Below are 21,188 nucleotides of genomic sequence, written 5' to 3' on the forward strand. Positions count from 1 at the left end.
TAAGTTTACTGTCCAATCAAACCTAGTACTACTATTGTATTTTGTTCAACATTTCATACTATTTCTGTAGGAGTAGGAGTACTAATATATAAAAGTATATTTCTCGCGCATTTATCAAAGTAGCAGTATAAGCATTCTACAGTTCTTTTTGCCGGTAAATTGCAGCATACAAAGTCTAGTATCATCTCCGACCATTCTACGATACGATGAATCTTCGATGGATGCCCAATCTGTTAGTCCTCTACAGTCTACAATTTTCCTTTTATCCTTTTTTCCTTTTCTTTGTCTTGCCTCTCGTATGATTCGTATTCATTTCGTGTTGGGTTGGTTTCGGAGCTCCAAAGCGATGTTTCGTGCCCTAATCCAGTACTCTTTTCTGAATTCCTAATTGTTTCTTTAATTACTGTATTTCTTGTTAGGTAATTCCAGCAGAAATCGTCGCGCGGTTAGGGTTGCATTGGGAATTTTTTTTGGGAGACAGCTATAGGAGCTAGGGTTTCCGATTCTTGAAGACTCCATACTTTCCATTTCGGTTCTGGTTATCGCGATACCTCTTTTTCTTTTTTCTCTTATTATTCTTTTTCTTTCTCGAATTTGGAGTGATCGGATAGCCGGTTTAATTGATTAAAATTAGGGCTTCTAAATTGATTTGGGGGTCTGGTTATCCAACATAATAGGGGAAGACGGGGAAGATAGGCGTGGGTTAGAGGATAATGTGTATATTGTGCGTGATTCAGAAGTGGTCGCGAAGGGTTGCTACCATGTTGCCATGGTTAGTGATTCCACTCATTGGTCTGTGGCTCCTGTCCCAGCTCTTGCCTCCGGCTTTCCGGTTTGAAATCACGTCACCCAGACTGGCATGTGTCTTCGTGCTTTTGGTTACTCTTTTCTGGTATGAGATTTTGATGCCACAGTTGTCAGCTTGGCGGGTCAGGAGGAATGCTAGGCTTAGGGAGAGGAAGAGGTTTGAGGCTATTGAATTGCAGAAGTTGAAGAAAACAGCCACGAGGAGGTGTAGAAACTGTTTGACTCCATACAGGGATCAGAATCCTGGAGGTGGCAGGTTCATGTGCTCCTATTGTGGGCATATATCAAAGAGGCCTGTTCTCGATTTGCCTGTTCCGCCTGGCTTAGGTCTATCCAACTCTGGCATTTTGAAGGATTTGGTTGGAAAGGGTGGGAAGTTATTGAATGGGAAGGCCTGGTCGGACAATGGGTGGATGTGCGGGCAGGATTGGTTGGAGAATGGAAATTGGGTTGGTGGGGCTTTTGCTGGGAAGCCAAGTTATTGGAGGAACGGCGGTGGTTCTTTTGGGGGAGATGATCACTGCTTGGCTGAGAGGTCGTATTCTCATGTTCTCATTTTTGCTTGCAAGTCTTTTACAACCTTTTTTTTCAGTATCATGGGGCTTTGGAGAAAGATTTTTAGAGTTAGTTCATCTAGAGGTGATGCTTCGCTGGATGTTGATAGGAGAGGTGCACTGGATAAGAGGGGTGAAAATGTTGGTAATTGTCATGAGAGTAGAGGAGAGAAGGCCCGAAGAAAAGCCGAGGAAAAGAGGCAGGCTAGGTTAGAGAAGGAGCTATTGGAGGAGGAGGAGAGGAAGCAAAGGGAGGAGGTAGCTAGGCTGGTGGAGGAGCGCAGGAGATTGAGGGACGAGAAGATGGAGGCTGAGAAGGAACGTGGCAAAGGGTCCCCTCTTAAGGGAAGAGACCGTAGGAAAGAAGCGGAAAAGAAACGTCATGAAAGAAAGAAGGAAAGAGATCACGGATCTAGCAAAAGCAACTCTGATGTAGAAGAATTGGAAAAAAGAGCAAGCAGGGAATGTGAGCGATATAAAAAATGTGACAGTGATCGACGAGAAAATCACAGAAGTGGGTCTGAAAGCGCAAAGGCACATGGTGCTGAAGTTGGACATCCATTTAAAAGTACTTCTGTGAACAGTCATAGTAAAGGAGTTGCCGGAACTAGATACCTTGATCGCGTAAGAGGTACCTTTTTATCATCTTCCAGAGCATTTACTGGAGGTGGTTTCTTTGGAAAAAGTTCAGCTAACACTGTTGCAAGAGAGCCAAAAGCTAATGCATTTGCAGATCAATCTCAAACAAATTCAAATAGAAGAGAAGTATCTCAGCTGGATCGTGTATATTCAAAATCTAGTGGAAATGGAGATGAAAAGAACATCTCTCGGCCTGTAAGTGATTTACAATCTTTCAATTTTCTAAGCTCTTGCTTTGGTGAGTAATTAAGTTAATTTATGTACTTTGGTTCTGAAAGCAAATAAACAAACATGCTTTTTTTCCTTATGCAGTTGAAATATATTGTAATGCCCTTCGTTTTGTTTCAAAGCTTACTTTTCTGCAGAGACTGTAAATTTGTGCTAGGATCACTAGTGTCCATGGGCAATGTTTGTTAAGTGGACTTAATGGCCAATTGTTACAGTTTCTGTTTGCATGTTTCTTTCTTTTTTTGTTAAAATCACTGGAATAAGATACATTCTTTGTTTTCATGATTGTTTCACTGCAGGCGCTCATTGACCCTCAACCAGGGGGTTTAGCCCCTAAAAAGTCATGGCAACAGCTATTCACTCGCTCTTCTTCTGCTTCCCAGCCCTCAAGTTCAAATGTAATAAGTAGGCCAAATGGAAAATCCAAACCAGAAGTTCAGAGTCCTTTTACCTGTAATCCTCCAACAACACAGGCATTTGACAACCCAATTAATTTTGGACTGCCATCACCGTTTAGTGCATCTTCTTTTCCTTTTGGGTCAACAAACAGTAATACAAATTTTCTTTTGCCATCTGAACCGATGTTTCCTCAAATTGGAGAAGCACCACACCAATTTTTGCCAGAGGAGTCCGAGATTTTTGAAGATCCTTGTTATGTTCCAGACCCTGTTTCCTTACTCGGGCCTGTTTCTGAGTCACTTGATAACTTTCAGTTGGATCGTGGTTTTGTAGCAGATTCAGGTCTGGAAACACCATCTACAATGAAGAATATTTCTGTATCTGCTGAAGTTAATAGGCCATCACCAATTGAGTCTCCGATATCACGATTACGAGTTTCTGAAGAAAGGCATGCTAATCCTTTTTCTTTCCCAAGTACTGCAAAGGCCCAGGATCTACACCATCTGCCAGTAGGGGGCTCAATTAATGCTAATGACACAGGAACTTGGCAGATGTGGAATAGCTCTCCTCTTGGTCAGGATGGTCTAGGTCTGGTAGGCGGCCCAGCCAGCTGGCTTTTGCCGCCAGAACTGAATAGGGCAAAGAATGAAGACATCTTGCATCCGACACCTCAGAAAACTATGGCTTCACTGTTTAAAAATGACGATCAAGTCCATTCTGGCATTCATTCCCCTCAGAATGTGATTTTTGGAAGCCTCCATAATGGCAGGACCGTTAATAGTTCTGTGTCTGGTGGTCCTGATGGTTCGTGGTTGCCTAAAACATTTATTGGGCCAATACCTGGGAACGAAGATCAATTTTCTCGTAAGTTTAGGGAAGAAGCTGCTCAGAACAATATGATTTATGGTAGCGCTGGTTGTTCTGCGACTAATCATCAAAATGAGGTGTCTGGAGCTAACTGCTGGGCCAAGTAAGTGTACGAGTCCCTATAAAAAGAAAAAGTAAAAAGAATTTGCTGTCGACACGATACTGTAGCTCTTGGTGTGGTTTCTGTTGAGTGCCTCTGAAATGCTAAAATTTCAGTTTTCTGTTTACATCAGATGGTACCTTTTAAGTTGTAATAACTAACCAAAAAATACATATAAAATGTCACAAGCATTTTAACAGCATTTTTAAGAAGTGGAAGTTCTCATTGCTCAATACCTTTTATCCTAATTGGGCTCTGAATAGGTGCTTGGCTTTGGTGCTGTAAAGGTCTGTCATTGCAGAATATCTTGGATAGATAGGGAACTAGTGTTGTGGTATCTAATCTAAACAATTTGCAGTAAGTTGTGCACATAAAAGAACATGTTGGATGCATTACAATTGGAGTACACTTGTGTTTATGTTTAGGGAGTGACAATGGAGGCAGAGGTTTGTATTTGTTTGAGCATTCTCATACCATGCAGTATAGAAAGAGGGTGCATGATCATTAATGCTTTCCAAACTTGAAAACATAATTTTGTTCTGTCTGTTCTGAACGAATAAGAGAGATTGAATTTATGGAGAAAAGATTGAAAATTGATTATATTGTTAAAATCCAGAAGCATTGGTAATACTCTGTTTGGTTATTGTGTTCAAGAAATTTAAATTTATCTCTGCAATATGCAAAGTCTTTGCACCAAAAAACTGTTGGTGCATGACAGTTTCATAACGAAACTATAGCTATTCAAACTTGTGGGATTTTCCTTCAGTGAGTTTTTTTGGTCACTTAATTCTTGTAAATGGTGAGCATGCCATAGCTGTTTTCTGCCAATTAAAACCATTCCTTGATTGACCATTGTTTTTTTTGCGTTAATAAGTAATCTTGCCAGATAACAGCCAAAGGGGTCAATGAAAAGTTGAGGTATAGATGGCATTACAGATGACTAGTTTTTGTAGGAGGTGTTTGAATAAACAGAAACATTAATGTAGCATTTAGATGCCTTTTCTTGAATAGGTAACATACAGTTACAAATGGAAGAAGAAAAAAAAAACCTCTGTAAGAAGATACATAAACTGATTTTTAACAACTTTCTTCGAATGCATTTATGATTTAGGTCCAATTACTAATATAGAAGGTGTAGACATTGGGCAAGAATTAGTAGAACTGAGAGGATCAGTTGGGTTAAATGGGAAGTGCATCTGGTATATTATGGTCCCTGATTATACCTATTAGAGCAAAAAGAAATTTTACTGCTTCCAAACCTATCACACTTAGATGGAGAATTAGTGATATAGGGTACACCCTATGTGTGTGCAATTTGTAAAAGTTAAAAGATAAGAAGAAATAAGAAAGAGTAGTTGGATGTAAAAGAAGGGGAAGTTATTGGAAGCTGTCTGCAGCAAGTGCATAATTCATTGGTGTAAGGACATTATTTGGAAACATGGATGCCCTTGCTTTAGTAAACTAGCACTTCAAATGTCTAGACGTATTTGTGGTAAATTAATGAAAGTTTAACTTTGGAACAATCATAGAGGCAATTCGGAGGGAACACTTGAGGTGTTCAATGTATTAATGGAGATGTATAAATGCACCTTTAAGAGACTCTTCAATAGGCCATTATGGTGAGGTTGGAAGAGGAGGAAAACCAAGTAGTATGCTCAGTGATTTCAAGATGGAGCATGTCAATAAATTGTCCAATGGAATGAAGTAGCTCTAAATCTGGCTGAAGGCAGAGATAGAATAACACCAGTGGCTAGGAGAATTTGTTGTGTTAAAGAGACTTCTGACACTTATTTAATGCTTGAAAGGAATTGTTAGGAATATCCAAAGGCTTCCCAGGCTTTTGGTTGATGAAATTGATCGTTTGATTTATGGGAACAGAATTTGGGCCAACAATTGTTGGTGAACACTGTTAAAAGCTATCTAGGTTTATTTCTTTACACTTCTGTGCTGTAGGTCACAGAATGAGATTTGGCCATGTTAGGAATAGTTGTCATTGAGAAAGAAACAAGATTTCCTGCCTGCATGTTCACATTTATCTTTTTTTTTTAATCAATTCTTTTCCCTAACATCGTTGTGCCTTAAATTTTGAGGCTAGGATAGAAAAAGCTGTTATGCATCCCATTTGTACACATTACCTGTGATATTTAAAACTTTCCATATCTTTTTAGTAGATTGCGGGTGGAGTTTATTTTCTTTTCTGTTTTTGAATGAATCAATGCAATTACGTCAGTCTCGTGCCTTTTCTGGTCTTTCTGTCATAAAAAGATGGTCTAATTTAGTATTGGTATCTCGGAGATAGGGGTGGAGTTTGCTTTAGGTTTCTGCACGTTAGATATATTTGAGCTTGGTTGTTTCCTCTATCATGATTAATTGAGCGTACGTCTGTATGCAGTCCTCTCATGTTTGCTTCCTTCGGTTTTTTTTTTTTTTTTTTTTTTGGCTATGCACCGTTGTACATATTTCTGTTTTTGTTTTACCTGTGTACTTAATCCGGAGGCGCTTTAATTTTCTAATTGTTGCTTTTGCAGGAAGGACAGGAATATGCCAGTTTCGGGAATAGGGGTTGGGAACTCATCAGGGACGAAGCCCCATATTGGTGGCCTCTACTCTGCTCCAGATGTACAGTCTTTTTGGTCATATGATTGCGAAAAGGAATAGGGAGATAAGAAAAATACACCTCCTGTTCTAAAAAAGAGGAAAACCGCCTCTTTTTGATGGAGAGTTTAGAATACCGGACACATTGTATCTTCCTTCTTTTTCTTTAAGGGAGATTTACTTACATCAGCTTGATAGATAGGAATTCCGAGTTGCTCGCATGCAGTGGCAGTCAGGTAATAGCTGACGTTAACAGGGTTTAATTCTTTAACTTTAACTGCTCTCCCGGTGGGATTGGGCTACGTTTTGCGCCAAGTGGATTAGCTGCTTGATACCAGAGAGAGATGATAGACTGCTAGTTACCACTACCATCTTCGTGCTGACATTATTGAATGTCATTGACTCGAAAGGAAGTCGTGCTTCCACTGGGGGGAAGTTGAGGCAGCTTTTAGTTTAATGGACCTAAGCTTTTTCGGTTGGTAGAGCTACAGGCATCTCTTTGGGCTAGCGAAGCCTGGTCCAGTCGGACCCCCTTCCAGGCAGTAGTGCTTTGGTGTCTTTCCTTTTGCCTTGTTTTGTTTTTTATGTCGCCTTTGTGAAGTACAAAACTTGCCATCCCCTAGAACATGATAAACGAGTATCATCAAGCCATCCTGGTTGGGACCTCCACTCTTCTTTCTTTCTTTTTTTTTTTTGGTCCAATTCGTTTCTTCAGCTGGTGTTTCCTCCGTTTCCTTTTTCTAACTCTGTGACATTGTGCTGCAGTCAAATCATGCGGCGTTGGCTGTTTATCATGTTTTGGGTTAGAATTGGAAGACAGTGAATGCTAATGTTTTATTTAACGTAACGCATCTTAAGCGCTTAAATTCGTCCAATTGGCAATATCATTAAGCTAAGTGTACAATTCGAGTAAATGCAGTGTATCCAATCATGATCTCATATGTTCCTCTTCACGGTCCTCGTATGCTTTGTCGCTTTAAACGGCGCCTAGCATTATCCTTCTGCTTTCATTTTGTACCGATCCGATTCAACGTGTTTGTCATTCTACTCGAACGCAATGGCCGTGGCCTTGCGTCGTCTCATAGCTGGCGGTTAGAAATTTGCTTGATTTCTGTGTTGCGAGGTCTTGCCATGATAATGAAAAACTGGGGCTACGCAAACTAACGATCTGGCCCCGACTCCTACGCTTCGCCTGTTTCCAAGGATGGCAATTTTTGTGCTCTCTCAAGAAGAGAAACTTTCAAGTGCCAAGGAAAGAGAGAGCGGAAGTCGTGTCATCAGATAGTTCTTCGACTTGGCGACTCGTCCAAGATGGTTGTCCAACCGATGTAGCCTCATTTAAGAGAAACTAGGAGAGGATCACCGCGCTATGCGCGGTGTTTAATTGTAGAGTCTGCTCAATGATGCCCAGTAGTGTATAATGAAAGATAAATAACAAAATAATTAACAGAAAAGTCACATTGAAATTGGCTCTGTGAATGTAAATTTCAATCATGTTTGGAGGAAAACAAGATATACAATAAAAGTTACATTGATCCAAAAGTACTCTAGTACCTATACTTTGAACAGCTAACTATACTCTTGTTTCGTAGTGCTTTTTGGACACCTCAAATTCTCAAATAACTTCTTCTGCCAGAAGGTTTTCGCCACAAAATACTCCAATATCAACATGCAATCAACAATACTCCAATGAAACTAAGAGACTAAACTTCGCCTGTAATCCTTAGTTCTGATCAAGTCAGATACAAGAAGAAAAAGAACTTCCAGAGAACATTGTGCAAGTTTCTAGTCTGGGGAATTGAAAAGTTAAAACATATATGAAATAAATGTAGAAAGCAATTACGGAGAACCAGAAAAAAAAAATCCCAGGGGAAAAAGGAACAGTTAAAATTCATTAAAAAAAACAGCTGACAAAACCAGAAAAAAAGGGAAAGGGAAAAGAATTTAGATTTTCATCAAAGCAAAATTATTATCAGAATTTGCTGATGGCAGTCAAGCATTATCCTACATCCATGATAATCCCATCAAATGAGAACTTATTAAAACAAACCACTATGATTGCATACTCTATCCAAACACATTGCCATTTAGGCATTTTATTTGTCTCCAACAATTTCAGCCACATGGTTAATAATCTTCTATGCCATGTATGCCTTGAATATCAAGAAATTGACTGGCAAATAGTGAGACAACGAATTCAGAAAATGTGAAAGAAAAGAAAAAATGAACTACATGAAGAAGATTTTTCACATTTAGCTATTTATGAAAGATCAAAAAAATTTGAAAGAAAGGAAAAATCTGCTTTCACTGTGTATGTTGACAAAATTATATATCTTAGATTAAACAATCAAATCTAAACATGTTACCTCTTGCTGTTCAATTCGAACCCATTTTGAGTGGCGTAAATAAATCTTAAAGCTTCTAGCAGAATTACCATCACCAATGCTTCAAGCTTCATCACGATCCACTTCAATTAACCTAAAAAGGAATAATATTAAATAGGTTAGTCGAGCAAAAACACAACTTGAAAACAAAAACAAAACCATTTCTTATACAGATACAGAAATATAAAAGGTTATTTAAAGTTTTTAAACAAAATGACAATTCACTTCCCCAATTCTAAAATGTGCTCAGAATCTAGTAGCTAAGAAGTCTTATTCTTGGGCAAACGTCTTTTTACCTAGAAAAACTAAAACCATTTAAATTAAGGACCATTATGTAACGTTCATGTTCTTCAATTGGTGTTCTTTGACATAAATAGAATGAAACACTTGTTCTATTTTTTCCTTATGAAAGAAACAGAAATGATACATAGATATAGTTTTAAGAATAATTAAACATAAACATTTTTTATTGCATAAGACATTTTGCTCTTGTTTAAAAAAAAATTTCTTCCATCCCTCCCAAATTAACATTCTTCGCTCTCTCCTACCTTCCTTGAAGAAAAACTCAATTAACTGAATGCTTATCAGTGAATTACCACAATAAACATAACACATCAGTACTACTATCACTCATTATATCCACCTACTATAAATATCACCAATTTATTAAAAAATTCTCTAGACTAAGCACCGAAAATAATGCAATTATATTAAAAATTTCTCTAGACTAACACATCAGCACTACTACCACTCAATATATCCACCTATTATCAATATCACCAATTTATTAAAAATTTCTCTAGACTGAGCACTGAAATTAATGCAATTAATCGAATAATTAACCAAAACCTCAGCTACTCTATCCACCAAATTTAAACATTTCAACGGGTGAAAAATAATTTCTATCAATAGAGATAGACAGAAAACTGCAAGCATTCTAAATATAAGGACTGTAACCTCATGGAGTATAGCATTTTGAAACCAAAAGGATAAGAAGATACCTTAGAAGAAACAACACAACCAATATAATAGAATCTCCTGCAAAGCAAGTTCATGCATCAAACATCCAAAAAAAAAAATCAAAGAACCGTTAGAAGCAACCCAAAATAAGGATCCATAGTAACTGCGAATAAGGGGGGAAAAATATCATCAACTTAACATAAAAACTTAAAAGGACTCGGAAAGAAATATAGACATTAACATTTGAAAAAGAACCAAAGAATCCATACCTTTACATTTCGTTGTAACTCTCAACTCTGGAATCCAAGGCAGAATAATCCAAAAATATGAACAAAATTAAATCAAATAGATAAAAACACCAAGGGTGTAACACTCGAAAAGGAAAACTAACAAAGAACAGTATAAGAAAAATATAGTCAATATTTTAGGCACAAAGTTTTGTACAATTGTAAAATCCGAATGTTTGGTTATTGGTTTTGCGGGAAAAGAGATATACAAAGGACAAATTATTGCTGATGATGACAAGAAAATAAGGAGCTGAACAAGGGGAAAAAAACCCACAATAATAAACTGAAAAATAAACATTTGAAAAAAAATACCATGATAGCATCTATGGAAGTGCATAATTGAGCTTTCTCTTCATCATTTTACTTTATTCACCTCTTCTTGGTTCTAACGAGAAGAGTTTTGAGAGAATTATCGGTGGAGAATGGAAGAGGAGCAGTTCTGATCAGAGAAGAAAAAGGAAAGGAAGTGGTCATAGCCTCATAGGACTCCTCGAGCCACTCGATTGATAAGAGTAGATAGGTGAGCTGTCGATTTCTAATGGAAGCAGCAGGACAACAGATGACATAAGCAGCAGCAACTCTTGTATTTCTTTCCCAATAGTCCCCGAGTAATGATGTTGGGGGCCAAAAAAAACCAAAAGAAACAAAGCAAAGCCAACCAAAGCCACGTGGGACCAGAATTTAGCTGCAGACTTCCAAGCCAGACGTCCAAAAGCAAAACAAAGAAAAAAAGAAACAATCGGCTGGAGGACGACCAATTCACGCGAGCGAATTCACACGAAGCAGACGACCACCAATCGGCCAATGGAAGCCCGCCACGTCAGCAATCAGAACTCAATTGAAAAGCTCCCCATTCCCGCATAGACTAGATATGTTAATAACTCTTAGGTGCTGCTTTCTTTTAAGATGTTGTGGCCACGATGAATTAATAACGCATTTGTTTTTACAATGTGAAACAGCCAAATGGGTGTAGAGAACATTGACATTAGGCATTTAGATTTCGATTCTGACACTGGAACAGCCATTTTCGCAATGGTCACAGAACCTTCTCTTTGTCAATGATCTCGATGGCCACAATCCTATCGGGATTTGGGAGAGTAAGTAATCCCCACCAAATGGGTAGATGGTAATATAAATGGACGACATGACATGGGCATCGACCAAACTTTCCGCATCCGCGCATGAACACCAAATTCAGTAGAGAGCCACTCGACATCTTTTCTCCCAACTTTCAGTCATTTATGATCACGTCTGTGGCTTCTATGTAGGACGGACTGAGCAGGTCTCTCGCCAATTGGTCTTCTTTTTTTGCTTTTTCTGATTAGATTTCCCATACCGGAGCAACTAGTTGTTTTTAACCCCCAATTAATAGCACTAGTACTAGATTTTTATTTTTAAGTAAAGGAAGGTCTCGCATGCATGCATCGAAATTCATTCTTTCCTTCAGAACTGTGTTGAGAATTCTAGATGGGACATACAAGCTCTGATTAAACCCAAGTCCAAGAACACAGCTCAAAAAGGCACGAGTACAGAACCAACTGCGAATCGGGAAAGTAGAGAACCGCAGTAGTAAAAGGGAAGTATTTTTTTGCGCGGTAGGTTGGCCGCCATCCGAAGTGGTGCTAACGTGTTAGATTTAAATAAATCCCTGCGTCGTCAATAATATCCAATGAAAAAATGAAATTGTCACCCGAGAAAATGCTTTACATAAAGGTAAAGGTAAGCAGCTGTTTGATGCATTTCCTCAGTTTTCTTTTTCCATTATACATGAGAGAATCTTTTACAGTTTGCACGATTTACAAAAGAGTCCATATAATTTTACAACAGAGTCCAACCATTCATTCGCCTTTACGATGCCGCACGCAGGGATGTTTCGGAGGTGGACGACAATACTTGCGCTGTCGGAGCAGCCGATTCACAAGCATGTAGCATGGTGCATATGTCCTTTGTTTCCAGAAACTGCTCAGCGTTTACAAGGATCACAGGTACATATTCAAAGACCATTCTCTTGCACTGCCAAATATAACGTACAAGAATGATCATCAGAAAGGTAAAACATAGATAAAGATGTACTTCCAGAAACAACAATAATGATCGGACGGAATTTGATGATTATCACGTCAAAACAAATAAAAAATTTGTAACCCACTCAATTGTCTCCATTTGACTAGTGATAAACTAGACCAATAACTATCTTGCCTATGGTGCTGTCAATCACATTGTGACACATAAAAGTATGGTGCCAATAACTAGACCAACAACTAGACCAATAACTATCTTGCCTATGGTGCTGTCAATCACATTGTGACACATAAAAGTAGCAGGAAACTGTTTAGCATTTCAAAAGTATCCCAGACAATCGTGTAGCACAGAGAGTTCTGATAAGAGCAGCTAAAGAAGAAAAGACAGAAGATGCTATTCTGCATTAGTGCTCTATAGCATCAAAGCACTTCAAATCATGGCAACCCAAGAAATGCATGTGTCAACTTTTTTCAGCGCAAATACTTTAACTCGCTCATACCTTGTTCACATGACCCTGTACGGCATCGCATGCCTTCAGAAGCACCTCAACTATTTCTAACTGAATCGTCAGAACAGCAAAAGTTAGACAGCAATTTTAAAAGAACACAGAAAAGGTGCAGCACAAATTTTTGAGACATGCTGCATCTTAGACCAACAGCGACAAGTAGATTGAGTTCAAGGATCAAGACAAATGACTCAGTTTGTGGCAAAAGTATACCTGAGTGTCTGGATCTTTCAATTTTGTTATGGCCTCTGACACAACAGTATGGCACAATTCACAGCTATTCTCAGAGAGAGACTGCGAGATTGAAACAATGTCTTCACAAAGATCAACCTTTTGGCAGAACTCCTTGGGTTGTACTGATGAAATCTCTAAGAAGAAGAGAGGGGCATAATAATCCACCAATGAGGTGCACTGCAGCATTAAAATTCAAAAATGTATGAAACCGAGAAAACTTGAAATTCCTGGATGAGAGAAACAGAAAGGCAATGAGAATAAGAAACAGTTTAACAACATGACAATAAATTTATCTGCATTTTTTGAGTTTTGCCTAGGTCTTCCATAGTCGCTGGTCTGGAGTAAGTTATGCACCTTAAAGCCTTCAACTTGCAGAGAGGACAAGCAACTATGGGGTGTGAGTAAAATCTATAGAATTGCCTATTTTTTTAAAATCTAAAATAAACAAAGCCTCCCCAAATGTCCGTCAGACAATCTTGACCTCCAAATAATTCGTGAGATCTTAAATTATACATGAAAGCCTACGTAAGCAAAAGTCTTAAGTGTGGTCTTAGGTATGTGCTCACCTGCTGCTTGAAAGTATGCATCTTAGAGCATGTCTTATAAAGGATCTCCAGGATTTCTGTTTGAGTTTTGTTGTTAGCAAAGTAATTAACTGCCTCAACCGCAAACTCTTCACATAACATGCAAACTTGGTCATTCTGATCAAATCCATCTGCAGTTTGAACTTCTTTGTTTGGCCGCTGGCCATTAAGTTGAAAATCTGGAAAAAGAAAGCAAGCATAAGTAAGTTAAGTAACTCCACTTTTCTATTTTTGGTTATAAATTACTTCCACCTTTAACCTGACAAAAGCCATACCAAACACAAGCCAAAAAAGGAAACTGCTTAAAAAGACCATTAAGCAACCATGTGTCAGAATTGACAAAAGTTATCAAGTTGTATGGAACAATAAACTCAGGGACAACACATTTTAACAAAGAACATAACTTTTTCACAAACTGCACACTTTCATGTTCACATTCTTCAGTGCTAATAGAAGCAGTAGCTTTTTGGAAGTACCTGAAGCAATGCCACTTCGACTGCGGAAGAGATTAGTGGTTACCAATTCTCTAGCATTAGCGCCCCAGCAATTGCTCAGAAGAAAAAGAAAGAAGGGAACCCTGACATCCATTTCTACCAATACCGAAAAATGTCGAATTAAAATAAGAGACAAAAGATAGTAAAGAGATATCCAACAACTGGGAAGACAACCACAGCCGCAAAAAAGAAAGTATAACATATCAATCAAATGAGCAAGGCCACTTTTGTTGTGGTTAAACTAATCCAAAACCAAAGAAATTGGGAATGCACTTCCAAAGAATGCATATAAGGCAGTTCCACGAGCTCGAAAGCTAAAGATACTAGGTGAAATTGACTGACCCCTCAACTTTAGTGCAAATTGTGAGGAAGAATACGCTCCTTTTTTTTTCTTTCTTGTTTACTCCTAGATTTTACATAAGATGGTATGACGTCATGGATGGAGGGGGAAGGGGTAATCTGTTGGAGCCCAGATGATCCCAACAGGAAATACGTGTTTTATGATGGTAAAGCTGCTGCAATAAAAATATCGAGACAATTATTCGTGAATTATTTATTTATTTATTTATTTACCTGAAACAGGTTAGAGAGCAGGAATAAAATCCAAAACAAGCAGCGAGCAGAAGCAATTCATTCACGATTAAGGGGGAGAAAAAAAAAGAAGCATGGGAAATAAGTAGTAATCAAAGATACGAAATCCAGTTGAACCTTTAATCATTCACGAAATAAACGAATGAAATCCGCTAGCCCTAGAAAACCAATTACTCCTACTAAAGCATAATTCAACGCGTCAAGTCAAGTCAAGAGAGGCACATCGTAAGATGATCATGAAGAACCCATAACAGATAGTTGAGCTATGAGACGAGAAGAAGATAATAGGGGTACATTTACCTGAATTCTTGCAGAAGATTTGATGAATACAATTCCAGAGGCGGAAAGACTAGAGAGAAAAAGGGCCCTTCAATTATACTCTCTATTGATGAGGCCAGGCCATCTCCTCCCCCGCTAAGCAATTATAGATGATTGGGTGTTCTTTACTATTTTGTATTTTTTTCAGAAGTAATTTTGACTTTTGTATCAGACAGAAGATGGTTGGCTTGGTTTGAGTGGTTGGAATAAGATGTGGGGGCTAGTGGCGTGGCGTTCTACTACTCTCTATTTATTTACTGCCGATCCAATCCCTTATTTAGAACTACTTACTTGATACAATGGACGGCGGCATTTTCATCGGTCGAGATCGACTCAACCCGTTTTGGGCTGATGATTTAAAAATGGAATTCAATTTAATAATCGAGATTAGCTTGAGATCGACAGAACCATTTTGGACCATTAAAAGCCCTCTATGATTGATGACACCTCCGATGATGCACTCGCAAAAGATTTACATTCATACCATACGATTCAAACATGAAATCAATTCGACAAGGAAAACAAAATTTACGCAAGTGGGATATATACTTTCTTAAATCTCTCTACTTGTATTCATTAAGAAAAGGACATTTTTGCCCGAAATTAAAGTCTGAATAAGAATAAGGTGGTAGGAAAAAAAATATGGGAATTTATGAAAAAAGCTTAAGGATTTTGACCATGAGATGTTGTACAAAGGCTGTCATCGAAAGTATTGGCATCGACTTTTTGAAGACAAAGAAAGGAATATCGCGGTTGGACAAAGTCTCTCATGTCCCGTGGCTAATCGGCACGTTGGTGGTTCATGGCGGCGCGTGCCAAAGTCTTGTGAAAACTGAAAGCTGTTTTTGAGCGGGGAATTCCCCATCAATGTTGCGTATAGGAGTTTAGTTGCTGCATGGATGGCCTCTGCCACTGTGTAAAAGCTGACATTTTTATCATAAAGATCATTTTTTTTTGCTCAAAAAGAAAAAAAGAAAGAAAAAATCGTATAATAACTCCTAACGGTCCAAAGATGAAGCGAGACAATATAATAATTAATATGTCTCCTCTAGGAATGTTAGACATTATTAATTGCACGTTTAATGCATCAATAAATAATCGAATAGCATTGGGTTGATATACTATGTCGGTAAATTAAAACGGAGTCTGTCTTGGTTTTCATCCATCGTCGCGACGGGCATTTACTGCTAATGCTGGCTGCTCTACCGTTGCAAACAATAATATGACACCCTGGCGCAACGAGAGAGAGATCCTGCATTCCTGCTCGCTGCATCTTCCTCCTCCGAATTTCAAAAGCAGGGGAAAGCCAGGCAGACAAATTCACAAACATGATGGCAAACTAAAAACACAACAAAAATTAGGCGTCGTCATTCCTCAAATACACCATTTCCAATATGATAGTGGAAACCAACCACACTCGTAATCACCACCCACAAAACTATAGAAGGACTTTTCTCAATTCATTTAGTAACAAACATTCTTCAATGAATACGTAGGATGACTTTGCTGGTAGTGGTGGCCAGGCTAAATCCGCACCCTCAAAGATGATTACCAACCCTTAAACCGGAAACCAGATTTACATATGCTTAAAAACATATAGACTTGCACACAAGAAACTCCCAATCATTTGGAAGTCACACCTAAGCATATCCCCCAAAACAGCACACTGCAAATGAAATCCTAGAAAGCTTAGTTCCGACTCAGGAGGATAATTTACACACTAAGTAATTGTAGTAGTAGTTGTCGACAGCAGCACTATTAAGGGGGAAATATGGATTTTACCCTAAACAGAGAGACAACAGCATTATACAAGTTGTTAGCTACTGATCCCAGATTCAGCTCCCCTGATACTCTACTCCCTAAGCCACGTTGAAGTTGCACTTCGTTTCTTCTTTTTCTTACCCTCCTTCGTCACGAGGAGTGAAATCCGAGCAAACCCGTACTTCTTTCTCTTTGCCGGGAGTTGCTTCGCATTTTCGGCCCCCCCTTTGGTAGCAAAATTCTTATCACCATAGTGTTTCCCAAGCATTTGGGCCAGTGACACCTTACGCTTCCCAACATTCTTATCTCCCTGCATTCCGTTCTCAAATTCCTCAGTCAAAAGCAGCTTCCTGCTCAGTATTTGACCAATAGATAACGTTGGCTTCAGGACTGGCTTTAGCTCATCGTTTACCATATTGATACCATTTACATCCAGCAGACTAGAATCTTTGCGGAGATGAGATGGGCAAGCGTTTTTGAACTTGGTCGAGTTGTGAACAGGGCGCCTTTTCTGGCCCCGTTCAGATCTCCATTTTCGCAGAGCCTCTTCAACTGCCAGTTTGCCTCTATTTGCACTCTCTACCCTGCTCAGTGCTTCCTCCAAGGCCTTCTTGCTACTTTTCACTTCTTCTGTAGCTTCCTCTACCTTCATTAGGATTTCAGCTTTTGATACATTAGCTTCGTCTACTAGAGGCACTGCATCTACCAATCTCTTCTGACAAGCTGCCTCAGCTTCACGTGCTTTTGACTTTAGTGAAGCGTATTCCTCACAGGTAATAGTTAAAACTTCAGGCTTTTGCTGTAAACCAGAACGAGCAGTCTCAGTGTTAGATAGTGCTCTAATCTCTGCAAGAGCAACAGCTTCAGATGCTCTAGCCGCTTCCTTCATTTTCTTAGCAGCCACTAGCCTGATCTCAGTAGTCTTGATCCGAATCTTTGCCTGTTCAATCTCAGACATCGCTCTCGAGACCTCTGATCTGGCAGCTTCTCCAACTTTCTTAAACTCTTCTGTCTCAGAGGTCAACCGTTGGATTTCCTTTGCCATATTCATGGTTTCATCACAACTGACCCTACCTTGATCTGCGCATTTCACCAGCTGTAGCTTATCTTTTGTTTGGTTCACCTCCGTTTCAAGAGATGAAATTTTTACAGTATTTGATGACAGCCTTTGACGAGTCTTCTCGAGTGAGATTCTCTCCTTCTCAATTTTTCTGTTATATGATTCAACTGTGGCTCGAATCTCTGCAAGATCAGTCGTTGTCCTGGTTAGGTTTAACTTGGCCTGTTTCAGCTCCAATAAGATAAAACCTGGAGCAGATGAGGGACAGAGGTCTAAACCGCTGTTAGCAGTCTGATGGCTATCCGCCTCTGCTGCTTCAACAGGATTTACATCCTTGTCATTGAGGGTTGAACATACTGCAGAAGTTTCTTTCTGCAGGTTTGCCTTCAATTCTTCCACAACCATTTTAGTGGCCTCCAGTTCTTTTAAAACATCAAAAGTTTCCCTTTCTTTCATGACAAGATCTCTTTCCAACTGCGCAGCTTGTTCCTCCAAGTGTGTGATGTCCATGAGTTCATTGCCATGCTGCAAAACACCTCATAAAGTCAGCTATATAAAAGATTTTACACCAAAAGAAGAGCATAAAAGTAGCACCTACAAAGTATCAGCACCACTTCTTCCCTGTCCCCATCCCCCCCACACACACACACACACCCCCCCCCCTCCAAAACCCAAAAAAACAATTTTCTTCCAATGATAGATTTTGTTGCGGTTTCAAAGGTATATTGGTGCATCATGTATGGCTGCACCAATTTTTTTTTTTTTGGGGGCGCATATATCTCAAGGAAAAACTCTGCAAGATAGGAAGTTCGTCACAGTCTGCTGTAAGGTATTTCAGCGTCGAGGTTCTTTAGCCTAGGTTGTGCATAAATATTCAACCCCTTGATGACATTTGAAAAGAACATCCCACGCAGAAAAGGTAAATTAGACATGTAGCAAGATTGAGCCTAAATAATAGCAACAAAACTAATTTTTAGGTTAACCATTTTACAAATCTAGATCTTTAAAATCAAAGCGTACGCACGAAATTGAACAATTGTGCAAGTGACATTCAAGAAAGATTTAATGCCTCACTTCTCTCGAGTCTCGACTACGTGATATAGACTCTTAATGGAGTTTAAAGTTCGATAAGATATACTATAATTTATCATCAATCGTAAGCTGAAAGGCAGAAAATACCAAGCAAAGATTGGCTAAACACGATAATATATACCGTTGTAAAGAGCTACTGCCCGAGAAGCAAAATCCCATCAACCAAAAATTTCTGTTTTTCACAGCTAAGCTAAGTGCAAAAATGCACACTCGTATCGTACGAGGAGTTTCTTTTTTTTTTTCTTTTAAATGCAGCGGCAGAAAAATTGGCATGGAATCTTTTTTAGAACGTCAAGAAATAAAAAAAAACCTCAGACACCACGCAAAAACGGAGAGACGAAAAGAGATAAACCTCAGAAGAGGAAGAAGAGGGCTTGTGGTTCTGGGAAGACGGTTTCCAGAAGCCCATTCCCCCGAATCGGGATGCGGCCTCCCTCACGGACTCGAAGGGTGCAGAGGTGTCGATCTCCGCCCGCACAGCGCCCTTGTCCTCCTCCTCATCCGGAGAATCCAGGAGGATATGGGCGGCGGGCCCCATTGTAGGAGAGGAATCGAAGCCCTCGGGGTGATGATGGAAGGCTTCGGAAGCACCCTGACTAACTCCACCTAGGGCGGCCATTGTTAACTGTAGAGGAAGTAGTACTAATAAAAGCAACAAAACCAAAACCCAAACTTCGTCGCGTCTCTCTCAGTCTCAATCAAAGTTAGAAATGGAATGAACCAAATAGGACACACTACTGTGGGTTGGTACAGGGCAATGCGGCAACAATTTTGACGAGTGCAATTCGGGAAGTAGGAACAAGAAGTGAAGTGGTAACAGCTAGTCTGTGGTAAACTTGAAAGAAAAAAAAGGAACTTTTACAGTGCTCTCGTTCTGTACTGGTAGCGTATAAATAGATAGAGGTGAGAGAAAGGACTGGCGAGAGGGTGAGCAGAGGAAGAGTAACGTCTTGGAGACAGACAGGCAGACAGTAGCGTTGGTGTTTGTTTGCACTCCATTTTTATTTAAAGGATTTCCATGACTTTCTTTTAAACGGAGGGCGAGGGCTTTTGGCTTTTGTAACGTTTGGATTTTTCCACAAAGCCGCTAGAGCCAACGCCAGCAATCTCTCTCTGGATCCCCTTGAATTTTATTGAATTGAATCTCATGGAGCCGGAGTGCTGCAAATCAAATCACAAAGACTAATCAACAACTTGCTTCGCGGTGGGTTGGCACCTTGGAGTTTCATGTCCAATTTCGGACAGCACTAGAACAAAAAAAAATAATAATAATAATAGTTACGCTTTGCTCCCTCTGTAACTCCAAATATACATACATACACTTTAATTCTTATGATCAACTTTTTGACCGTAGGGGTTGAGATGATGTTATATTTTACATGATCAAAATATCCTTGTCTAACTTTTGAACATACATAATAATTGTACTATAATAAATATTTATTTCTTCAATAGTTGTTAACTCCATTTTAGACACAATTTCATCATGCATTTCGACCTCTTAGCCATAAAATAAATTAGATAATATGTTAAAAAAAAAAGAAGTCTAAGTAACTCAATGTATTTAAAGTAATTAGTACTTTTGGAATGAAGATTATTTGATAATATTTTATTCTTTTTAAATGTATTTTATTCTTTTTAAATGTATTTTATATGAGATAAAAATGTGATTAAAAATAAATATGTGTTGAAAACGGTATTTAGAGAATCTCTAATTTTTCTCCCCAAAAAATGTAGAATTTAGACAAAATACAAAGTAAGGCATGACCGTGATATAGAAATACCAAACCGGATCTTATTAATTCGTGAGAATCTTATGAAAGTTGCAAGATGAACAAAAATTATCATAGTCAATCCATTTACAATTTAAATGAAAAAAGATAAGCGATGGAAAACTTGTGTAAAGGTTTTAGGAATTTTAAAATTCTTTTTACTCTAAAATACATTTTTTAATTTTTTGGTATTATATCATCTTTTTTTAAAAAAATTTTATCCTGTGACCAGTGGCGGAGCTAGGAATTGCAATTAGGGGGGGCGAGTCTCTGTTATTTGGACCAAATCCAAATAACTTTCAAATATTATTGTTTAGGTCCTTGAGAGGGGGGCAAAGTGAAAATTTTTATCAATATTTTGGGGGGGGGGGGGCAAAACAATATAATAAAAAAATTTTTACTTAGAAATTTTTTTTTTAAAACAATTGGAGGGAGGGCGGTTGCCCCCCCTTCCCTCCGCCCCTGCCTGTGACTTTGTGTTTTTTCTAATAAGATGTTCCATAATCCGATTAAAATATACTATTATTCTAGAACCATTATGAATGGTCATTAATTGGTGTGTTTGGATGGTAGATTATTTGGGATAATTTTTTTTTTTAAAATACTATAGCACTTTTTTGATATAATATATATGAGATAAAAATGTAACTAAAACAATGTATTGATGCTGTAAGTAGATAAAAAAAAAAAGGGCAAATAAAAATGCATTGATGATGGAAAATATCATTTCATCAAAATTTTGAACAAAAAATTCATTACTAACATTTTACTAAGTCAATGAATAGGATAAAATATTTATATTTAAAGTTCAGGGAATAACGCGTTACAAAGAATCAAATTCAATAAAGTAAGCTATAATTAACCCCAAAAGGGGGAGAAATGAGTTAAATGATACAGGAGAAAGAAGTGTAAGTGAAAAGTCCCGGACACTTGCA

At 38.5% G+C, this 21,188-nt stretch overlaps 3 protein-coding genes and 1 long non-coding RNA gene across 8 annotated transcripts; 1 reads left to right on the forward strand and 3 right to left on the reverse strand.

Moving 5' to 3' along the window:
• Positions 1–114: 114 nt before the first annotated feature.
• Positions 115–6,858, forward strand: LOC113774845. Of its 2 annotated transcripts, none has more exons than XM_027319481.1 (4): positions 115–232; positions 420–2,195; positions 2,528–3,597; positions 6,123–6,858. In XM_027319481.1, the coding sequence occupies exons 2-4, from the start codon at positions 714–716 to the stop codon at positions 6,250–6,252; spliced, it is 2,682 nt and encodes an 893-aa protein (XP_027175282.1). In that variant the 5' UTR covers positions 115–232; positions 420–713; the 3' UTR covers positions 6,253–6,858. The 2 variants fall into 2 exon arrangements, with proteins under 2 accessions (XP_027175282.1, XP_027175283.1); XM_027319482.1 differs by having other exon boundaries at positions 430–2,195.
• An 842-nt stretch (positions 6,859–7,700) lies between these two features.
• LOC113775363 lies at positions 7,701–10,380 on the reverse strand. Of its 3 annotated transcripts, none has more exons than XR_003468866.1 (5): positions 10,133–10,379; positions 9,803–9,829; positions 9,575–9,611; positions 8,556–8,667; positions 7,701–7,979 (listed from the first exon to the last, which is right to left on the reverse strand). It is a non-coding gene; the product is annotated as an uncharacterized LOC113775363 (long non-coding RNA). The 3 variants fall into 3 exon arrangements; XR_003468865.1 differs by having other exon boundaries at positions 7,701–7,903; positions 10,133–10,371; XR_003468867.1 differs by lacking the exon at positions 7,701–7,979 and adding an exon at positions 8,281–8,362 and having other exon boundaries at positions 10,133–10,380.
• Positions 10,381–11,454: 1,074 nt separating this feature from the next.
• On the reverse strand, positions 11,455–14,714 carry LOC113774622 (prosaposin-like). 2 transcript variants are annotated; one of them, XM_027319193.1, is made up of 6 exons: positions 14,551–14,714; positions 13,642–13,755; positions 13,148–13,344; positions 12,561–12,758; positions 12,342–12,401; positions 11,455–11,833 (listed from the first exon to the last, which is right to left on the reverse strand). In XM_027319193.1, exons 2-6 carry the CDS (start codon positions 13,751–13,753, stop codon positions 11,669–11,671), a joined length of 732 nt encoding a protein of 243 aa, XP_027174994.1. In that variant the 5' UTR covers positions 13,754–13,755; positions 14,551–14,714; the 3' UTR covers positions 11,455–11,668. The 2 variants fall into 2 exon arrangements, with proteins under 2 accessions (XP_027174994.1, XP_027174995.1); XM_027319194.1 differs by having other exon boundaries at positions 13,642–13,764.
• A 1,233-nt stretch (positions 14,715–15,947) lies between these two features.
• Positions 15,948–19,443, reverse strand: LOC113775548 (WEB family protein At2g38370-like). The gene is made up of 2 exons (XM_027320478.1): positions 18,834–19,443; positions 15,948–17,914 (listed from the first exon to the last, which is right to left on the reverse strand). The coding sequence occupies exons 1-2, from the start codon at positions 19,098–19,100 to the stop codon at positions 16,421–16,423; spliced, it is 1,761 nt and encodes a 586-aa protein (XP_027176279.1). The 5' UTR covers positions 19,101–19,443; the 3' UTR covers positions 15,948–16,420.
• Between the last annotated feature and the right edge of the window lie 1,745 nt (positions 19,444–21,188).

Source organism: Coffea eugenioides, chromosome 6 (assembly GCF_003713205.1).
Source record: "Coffea eugenioides isolate CCC68of chromosome 6, Ceug_1.0, whole genome shotgun sequence".
In the NCBI taxonomy this organism is placed as follows: domain Eukaryota; kingdom Viridiplantae; phylum Streptophyta; class Magnoliopsida; order Gentianales; family Rubiaceae; genus Coffea; species Coffea eugenioides.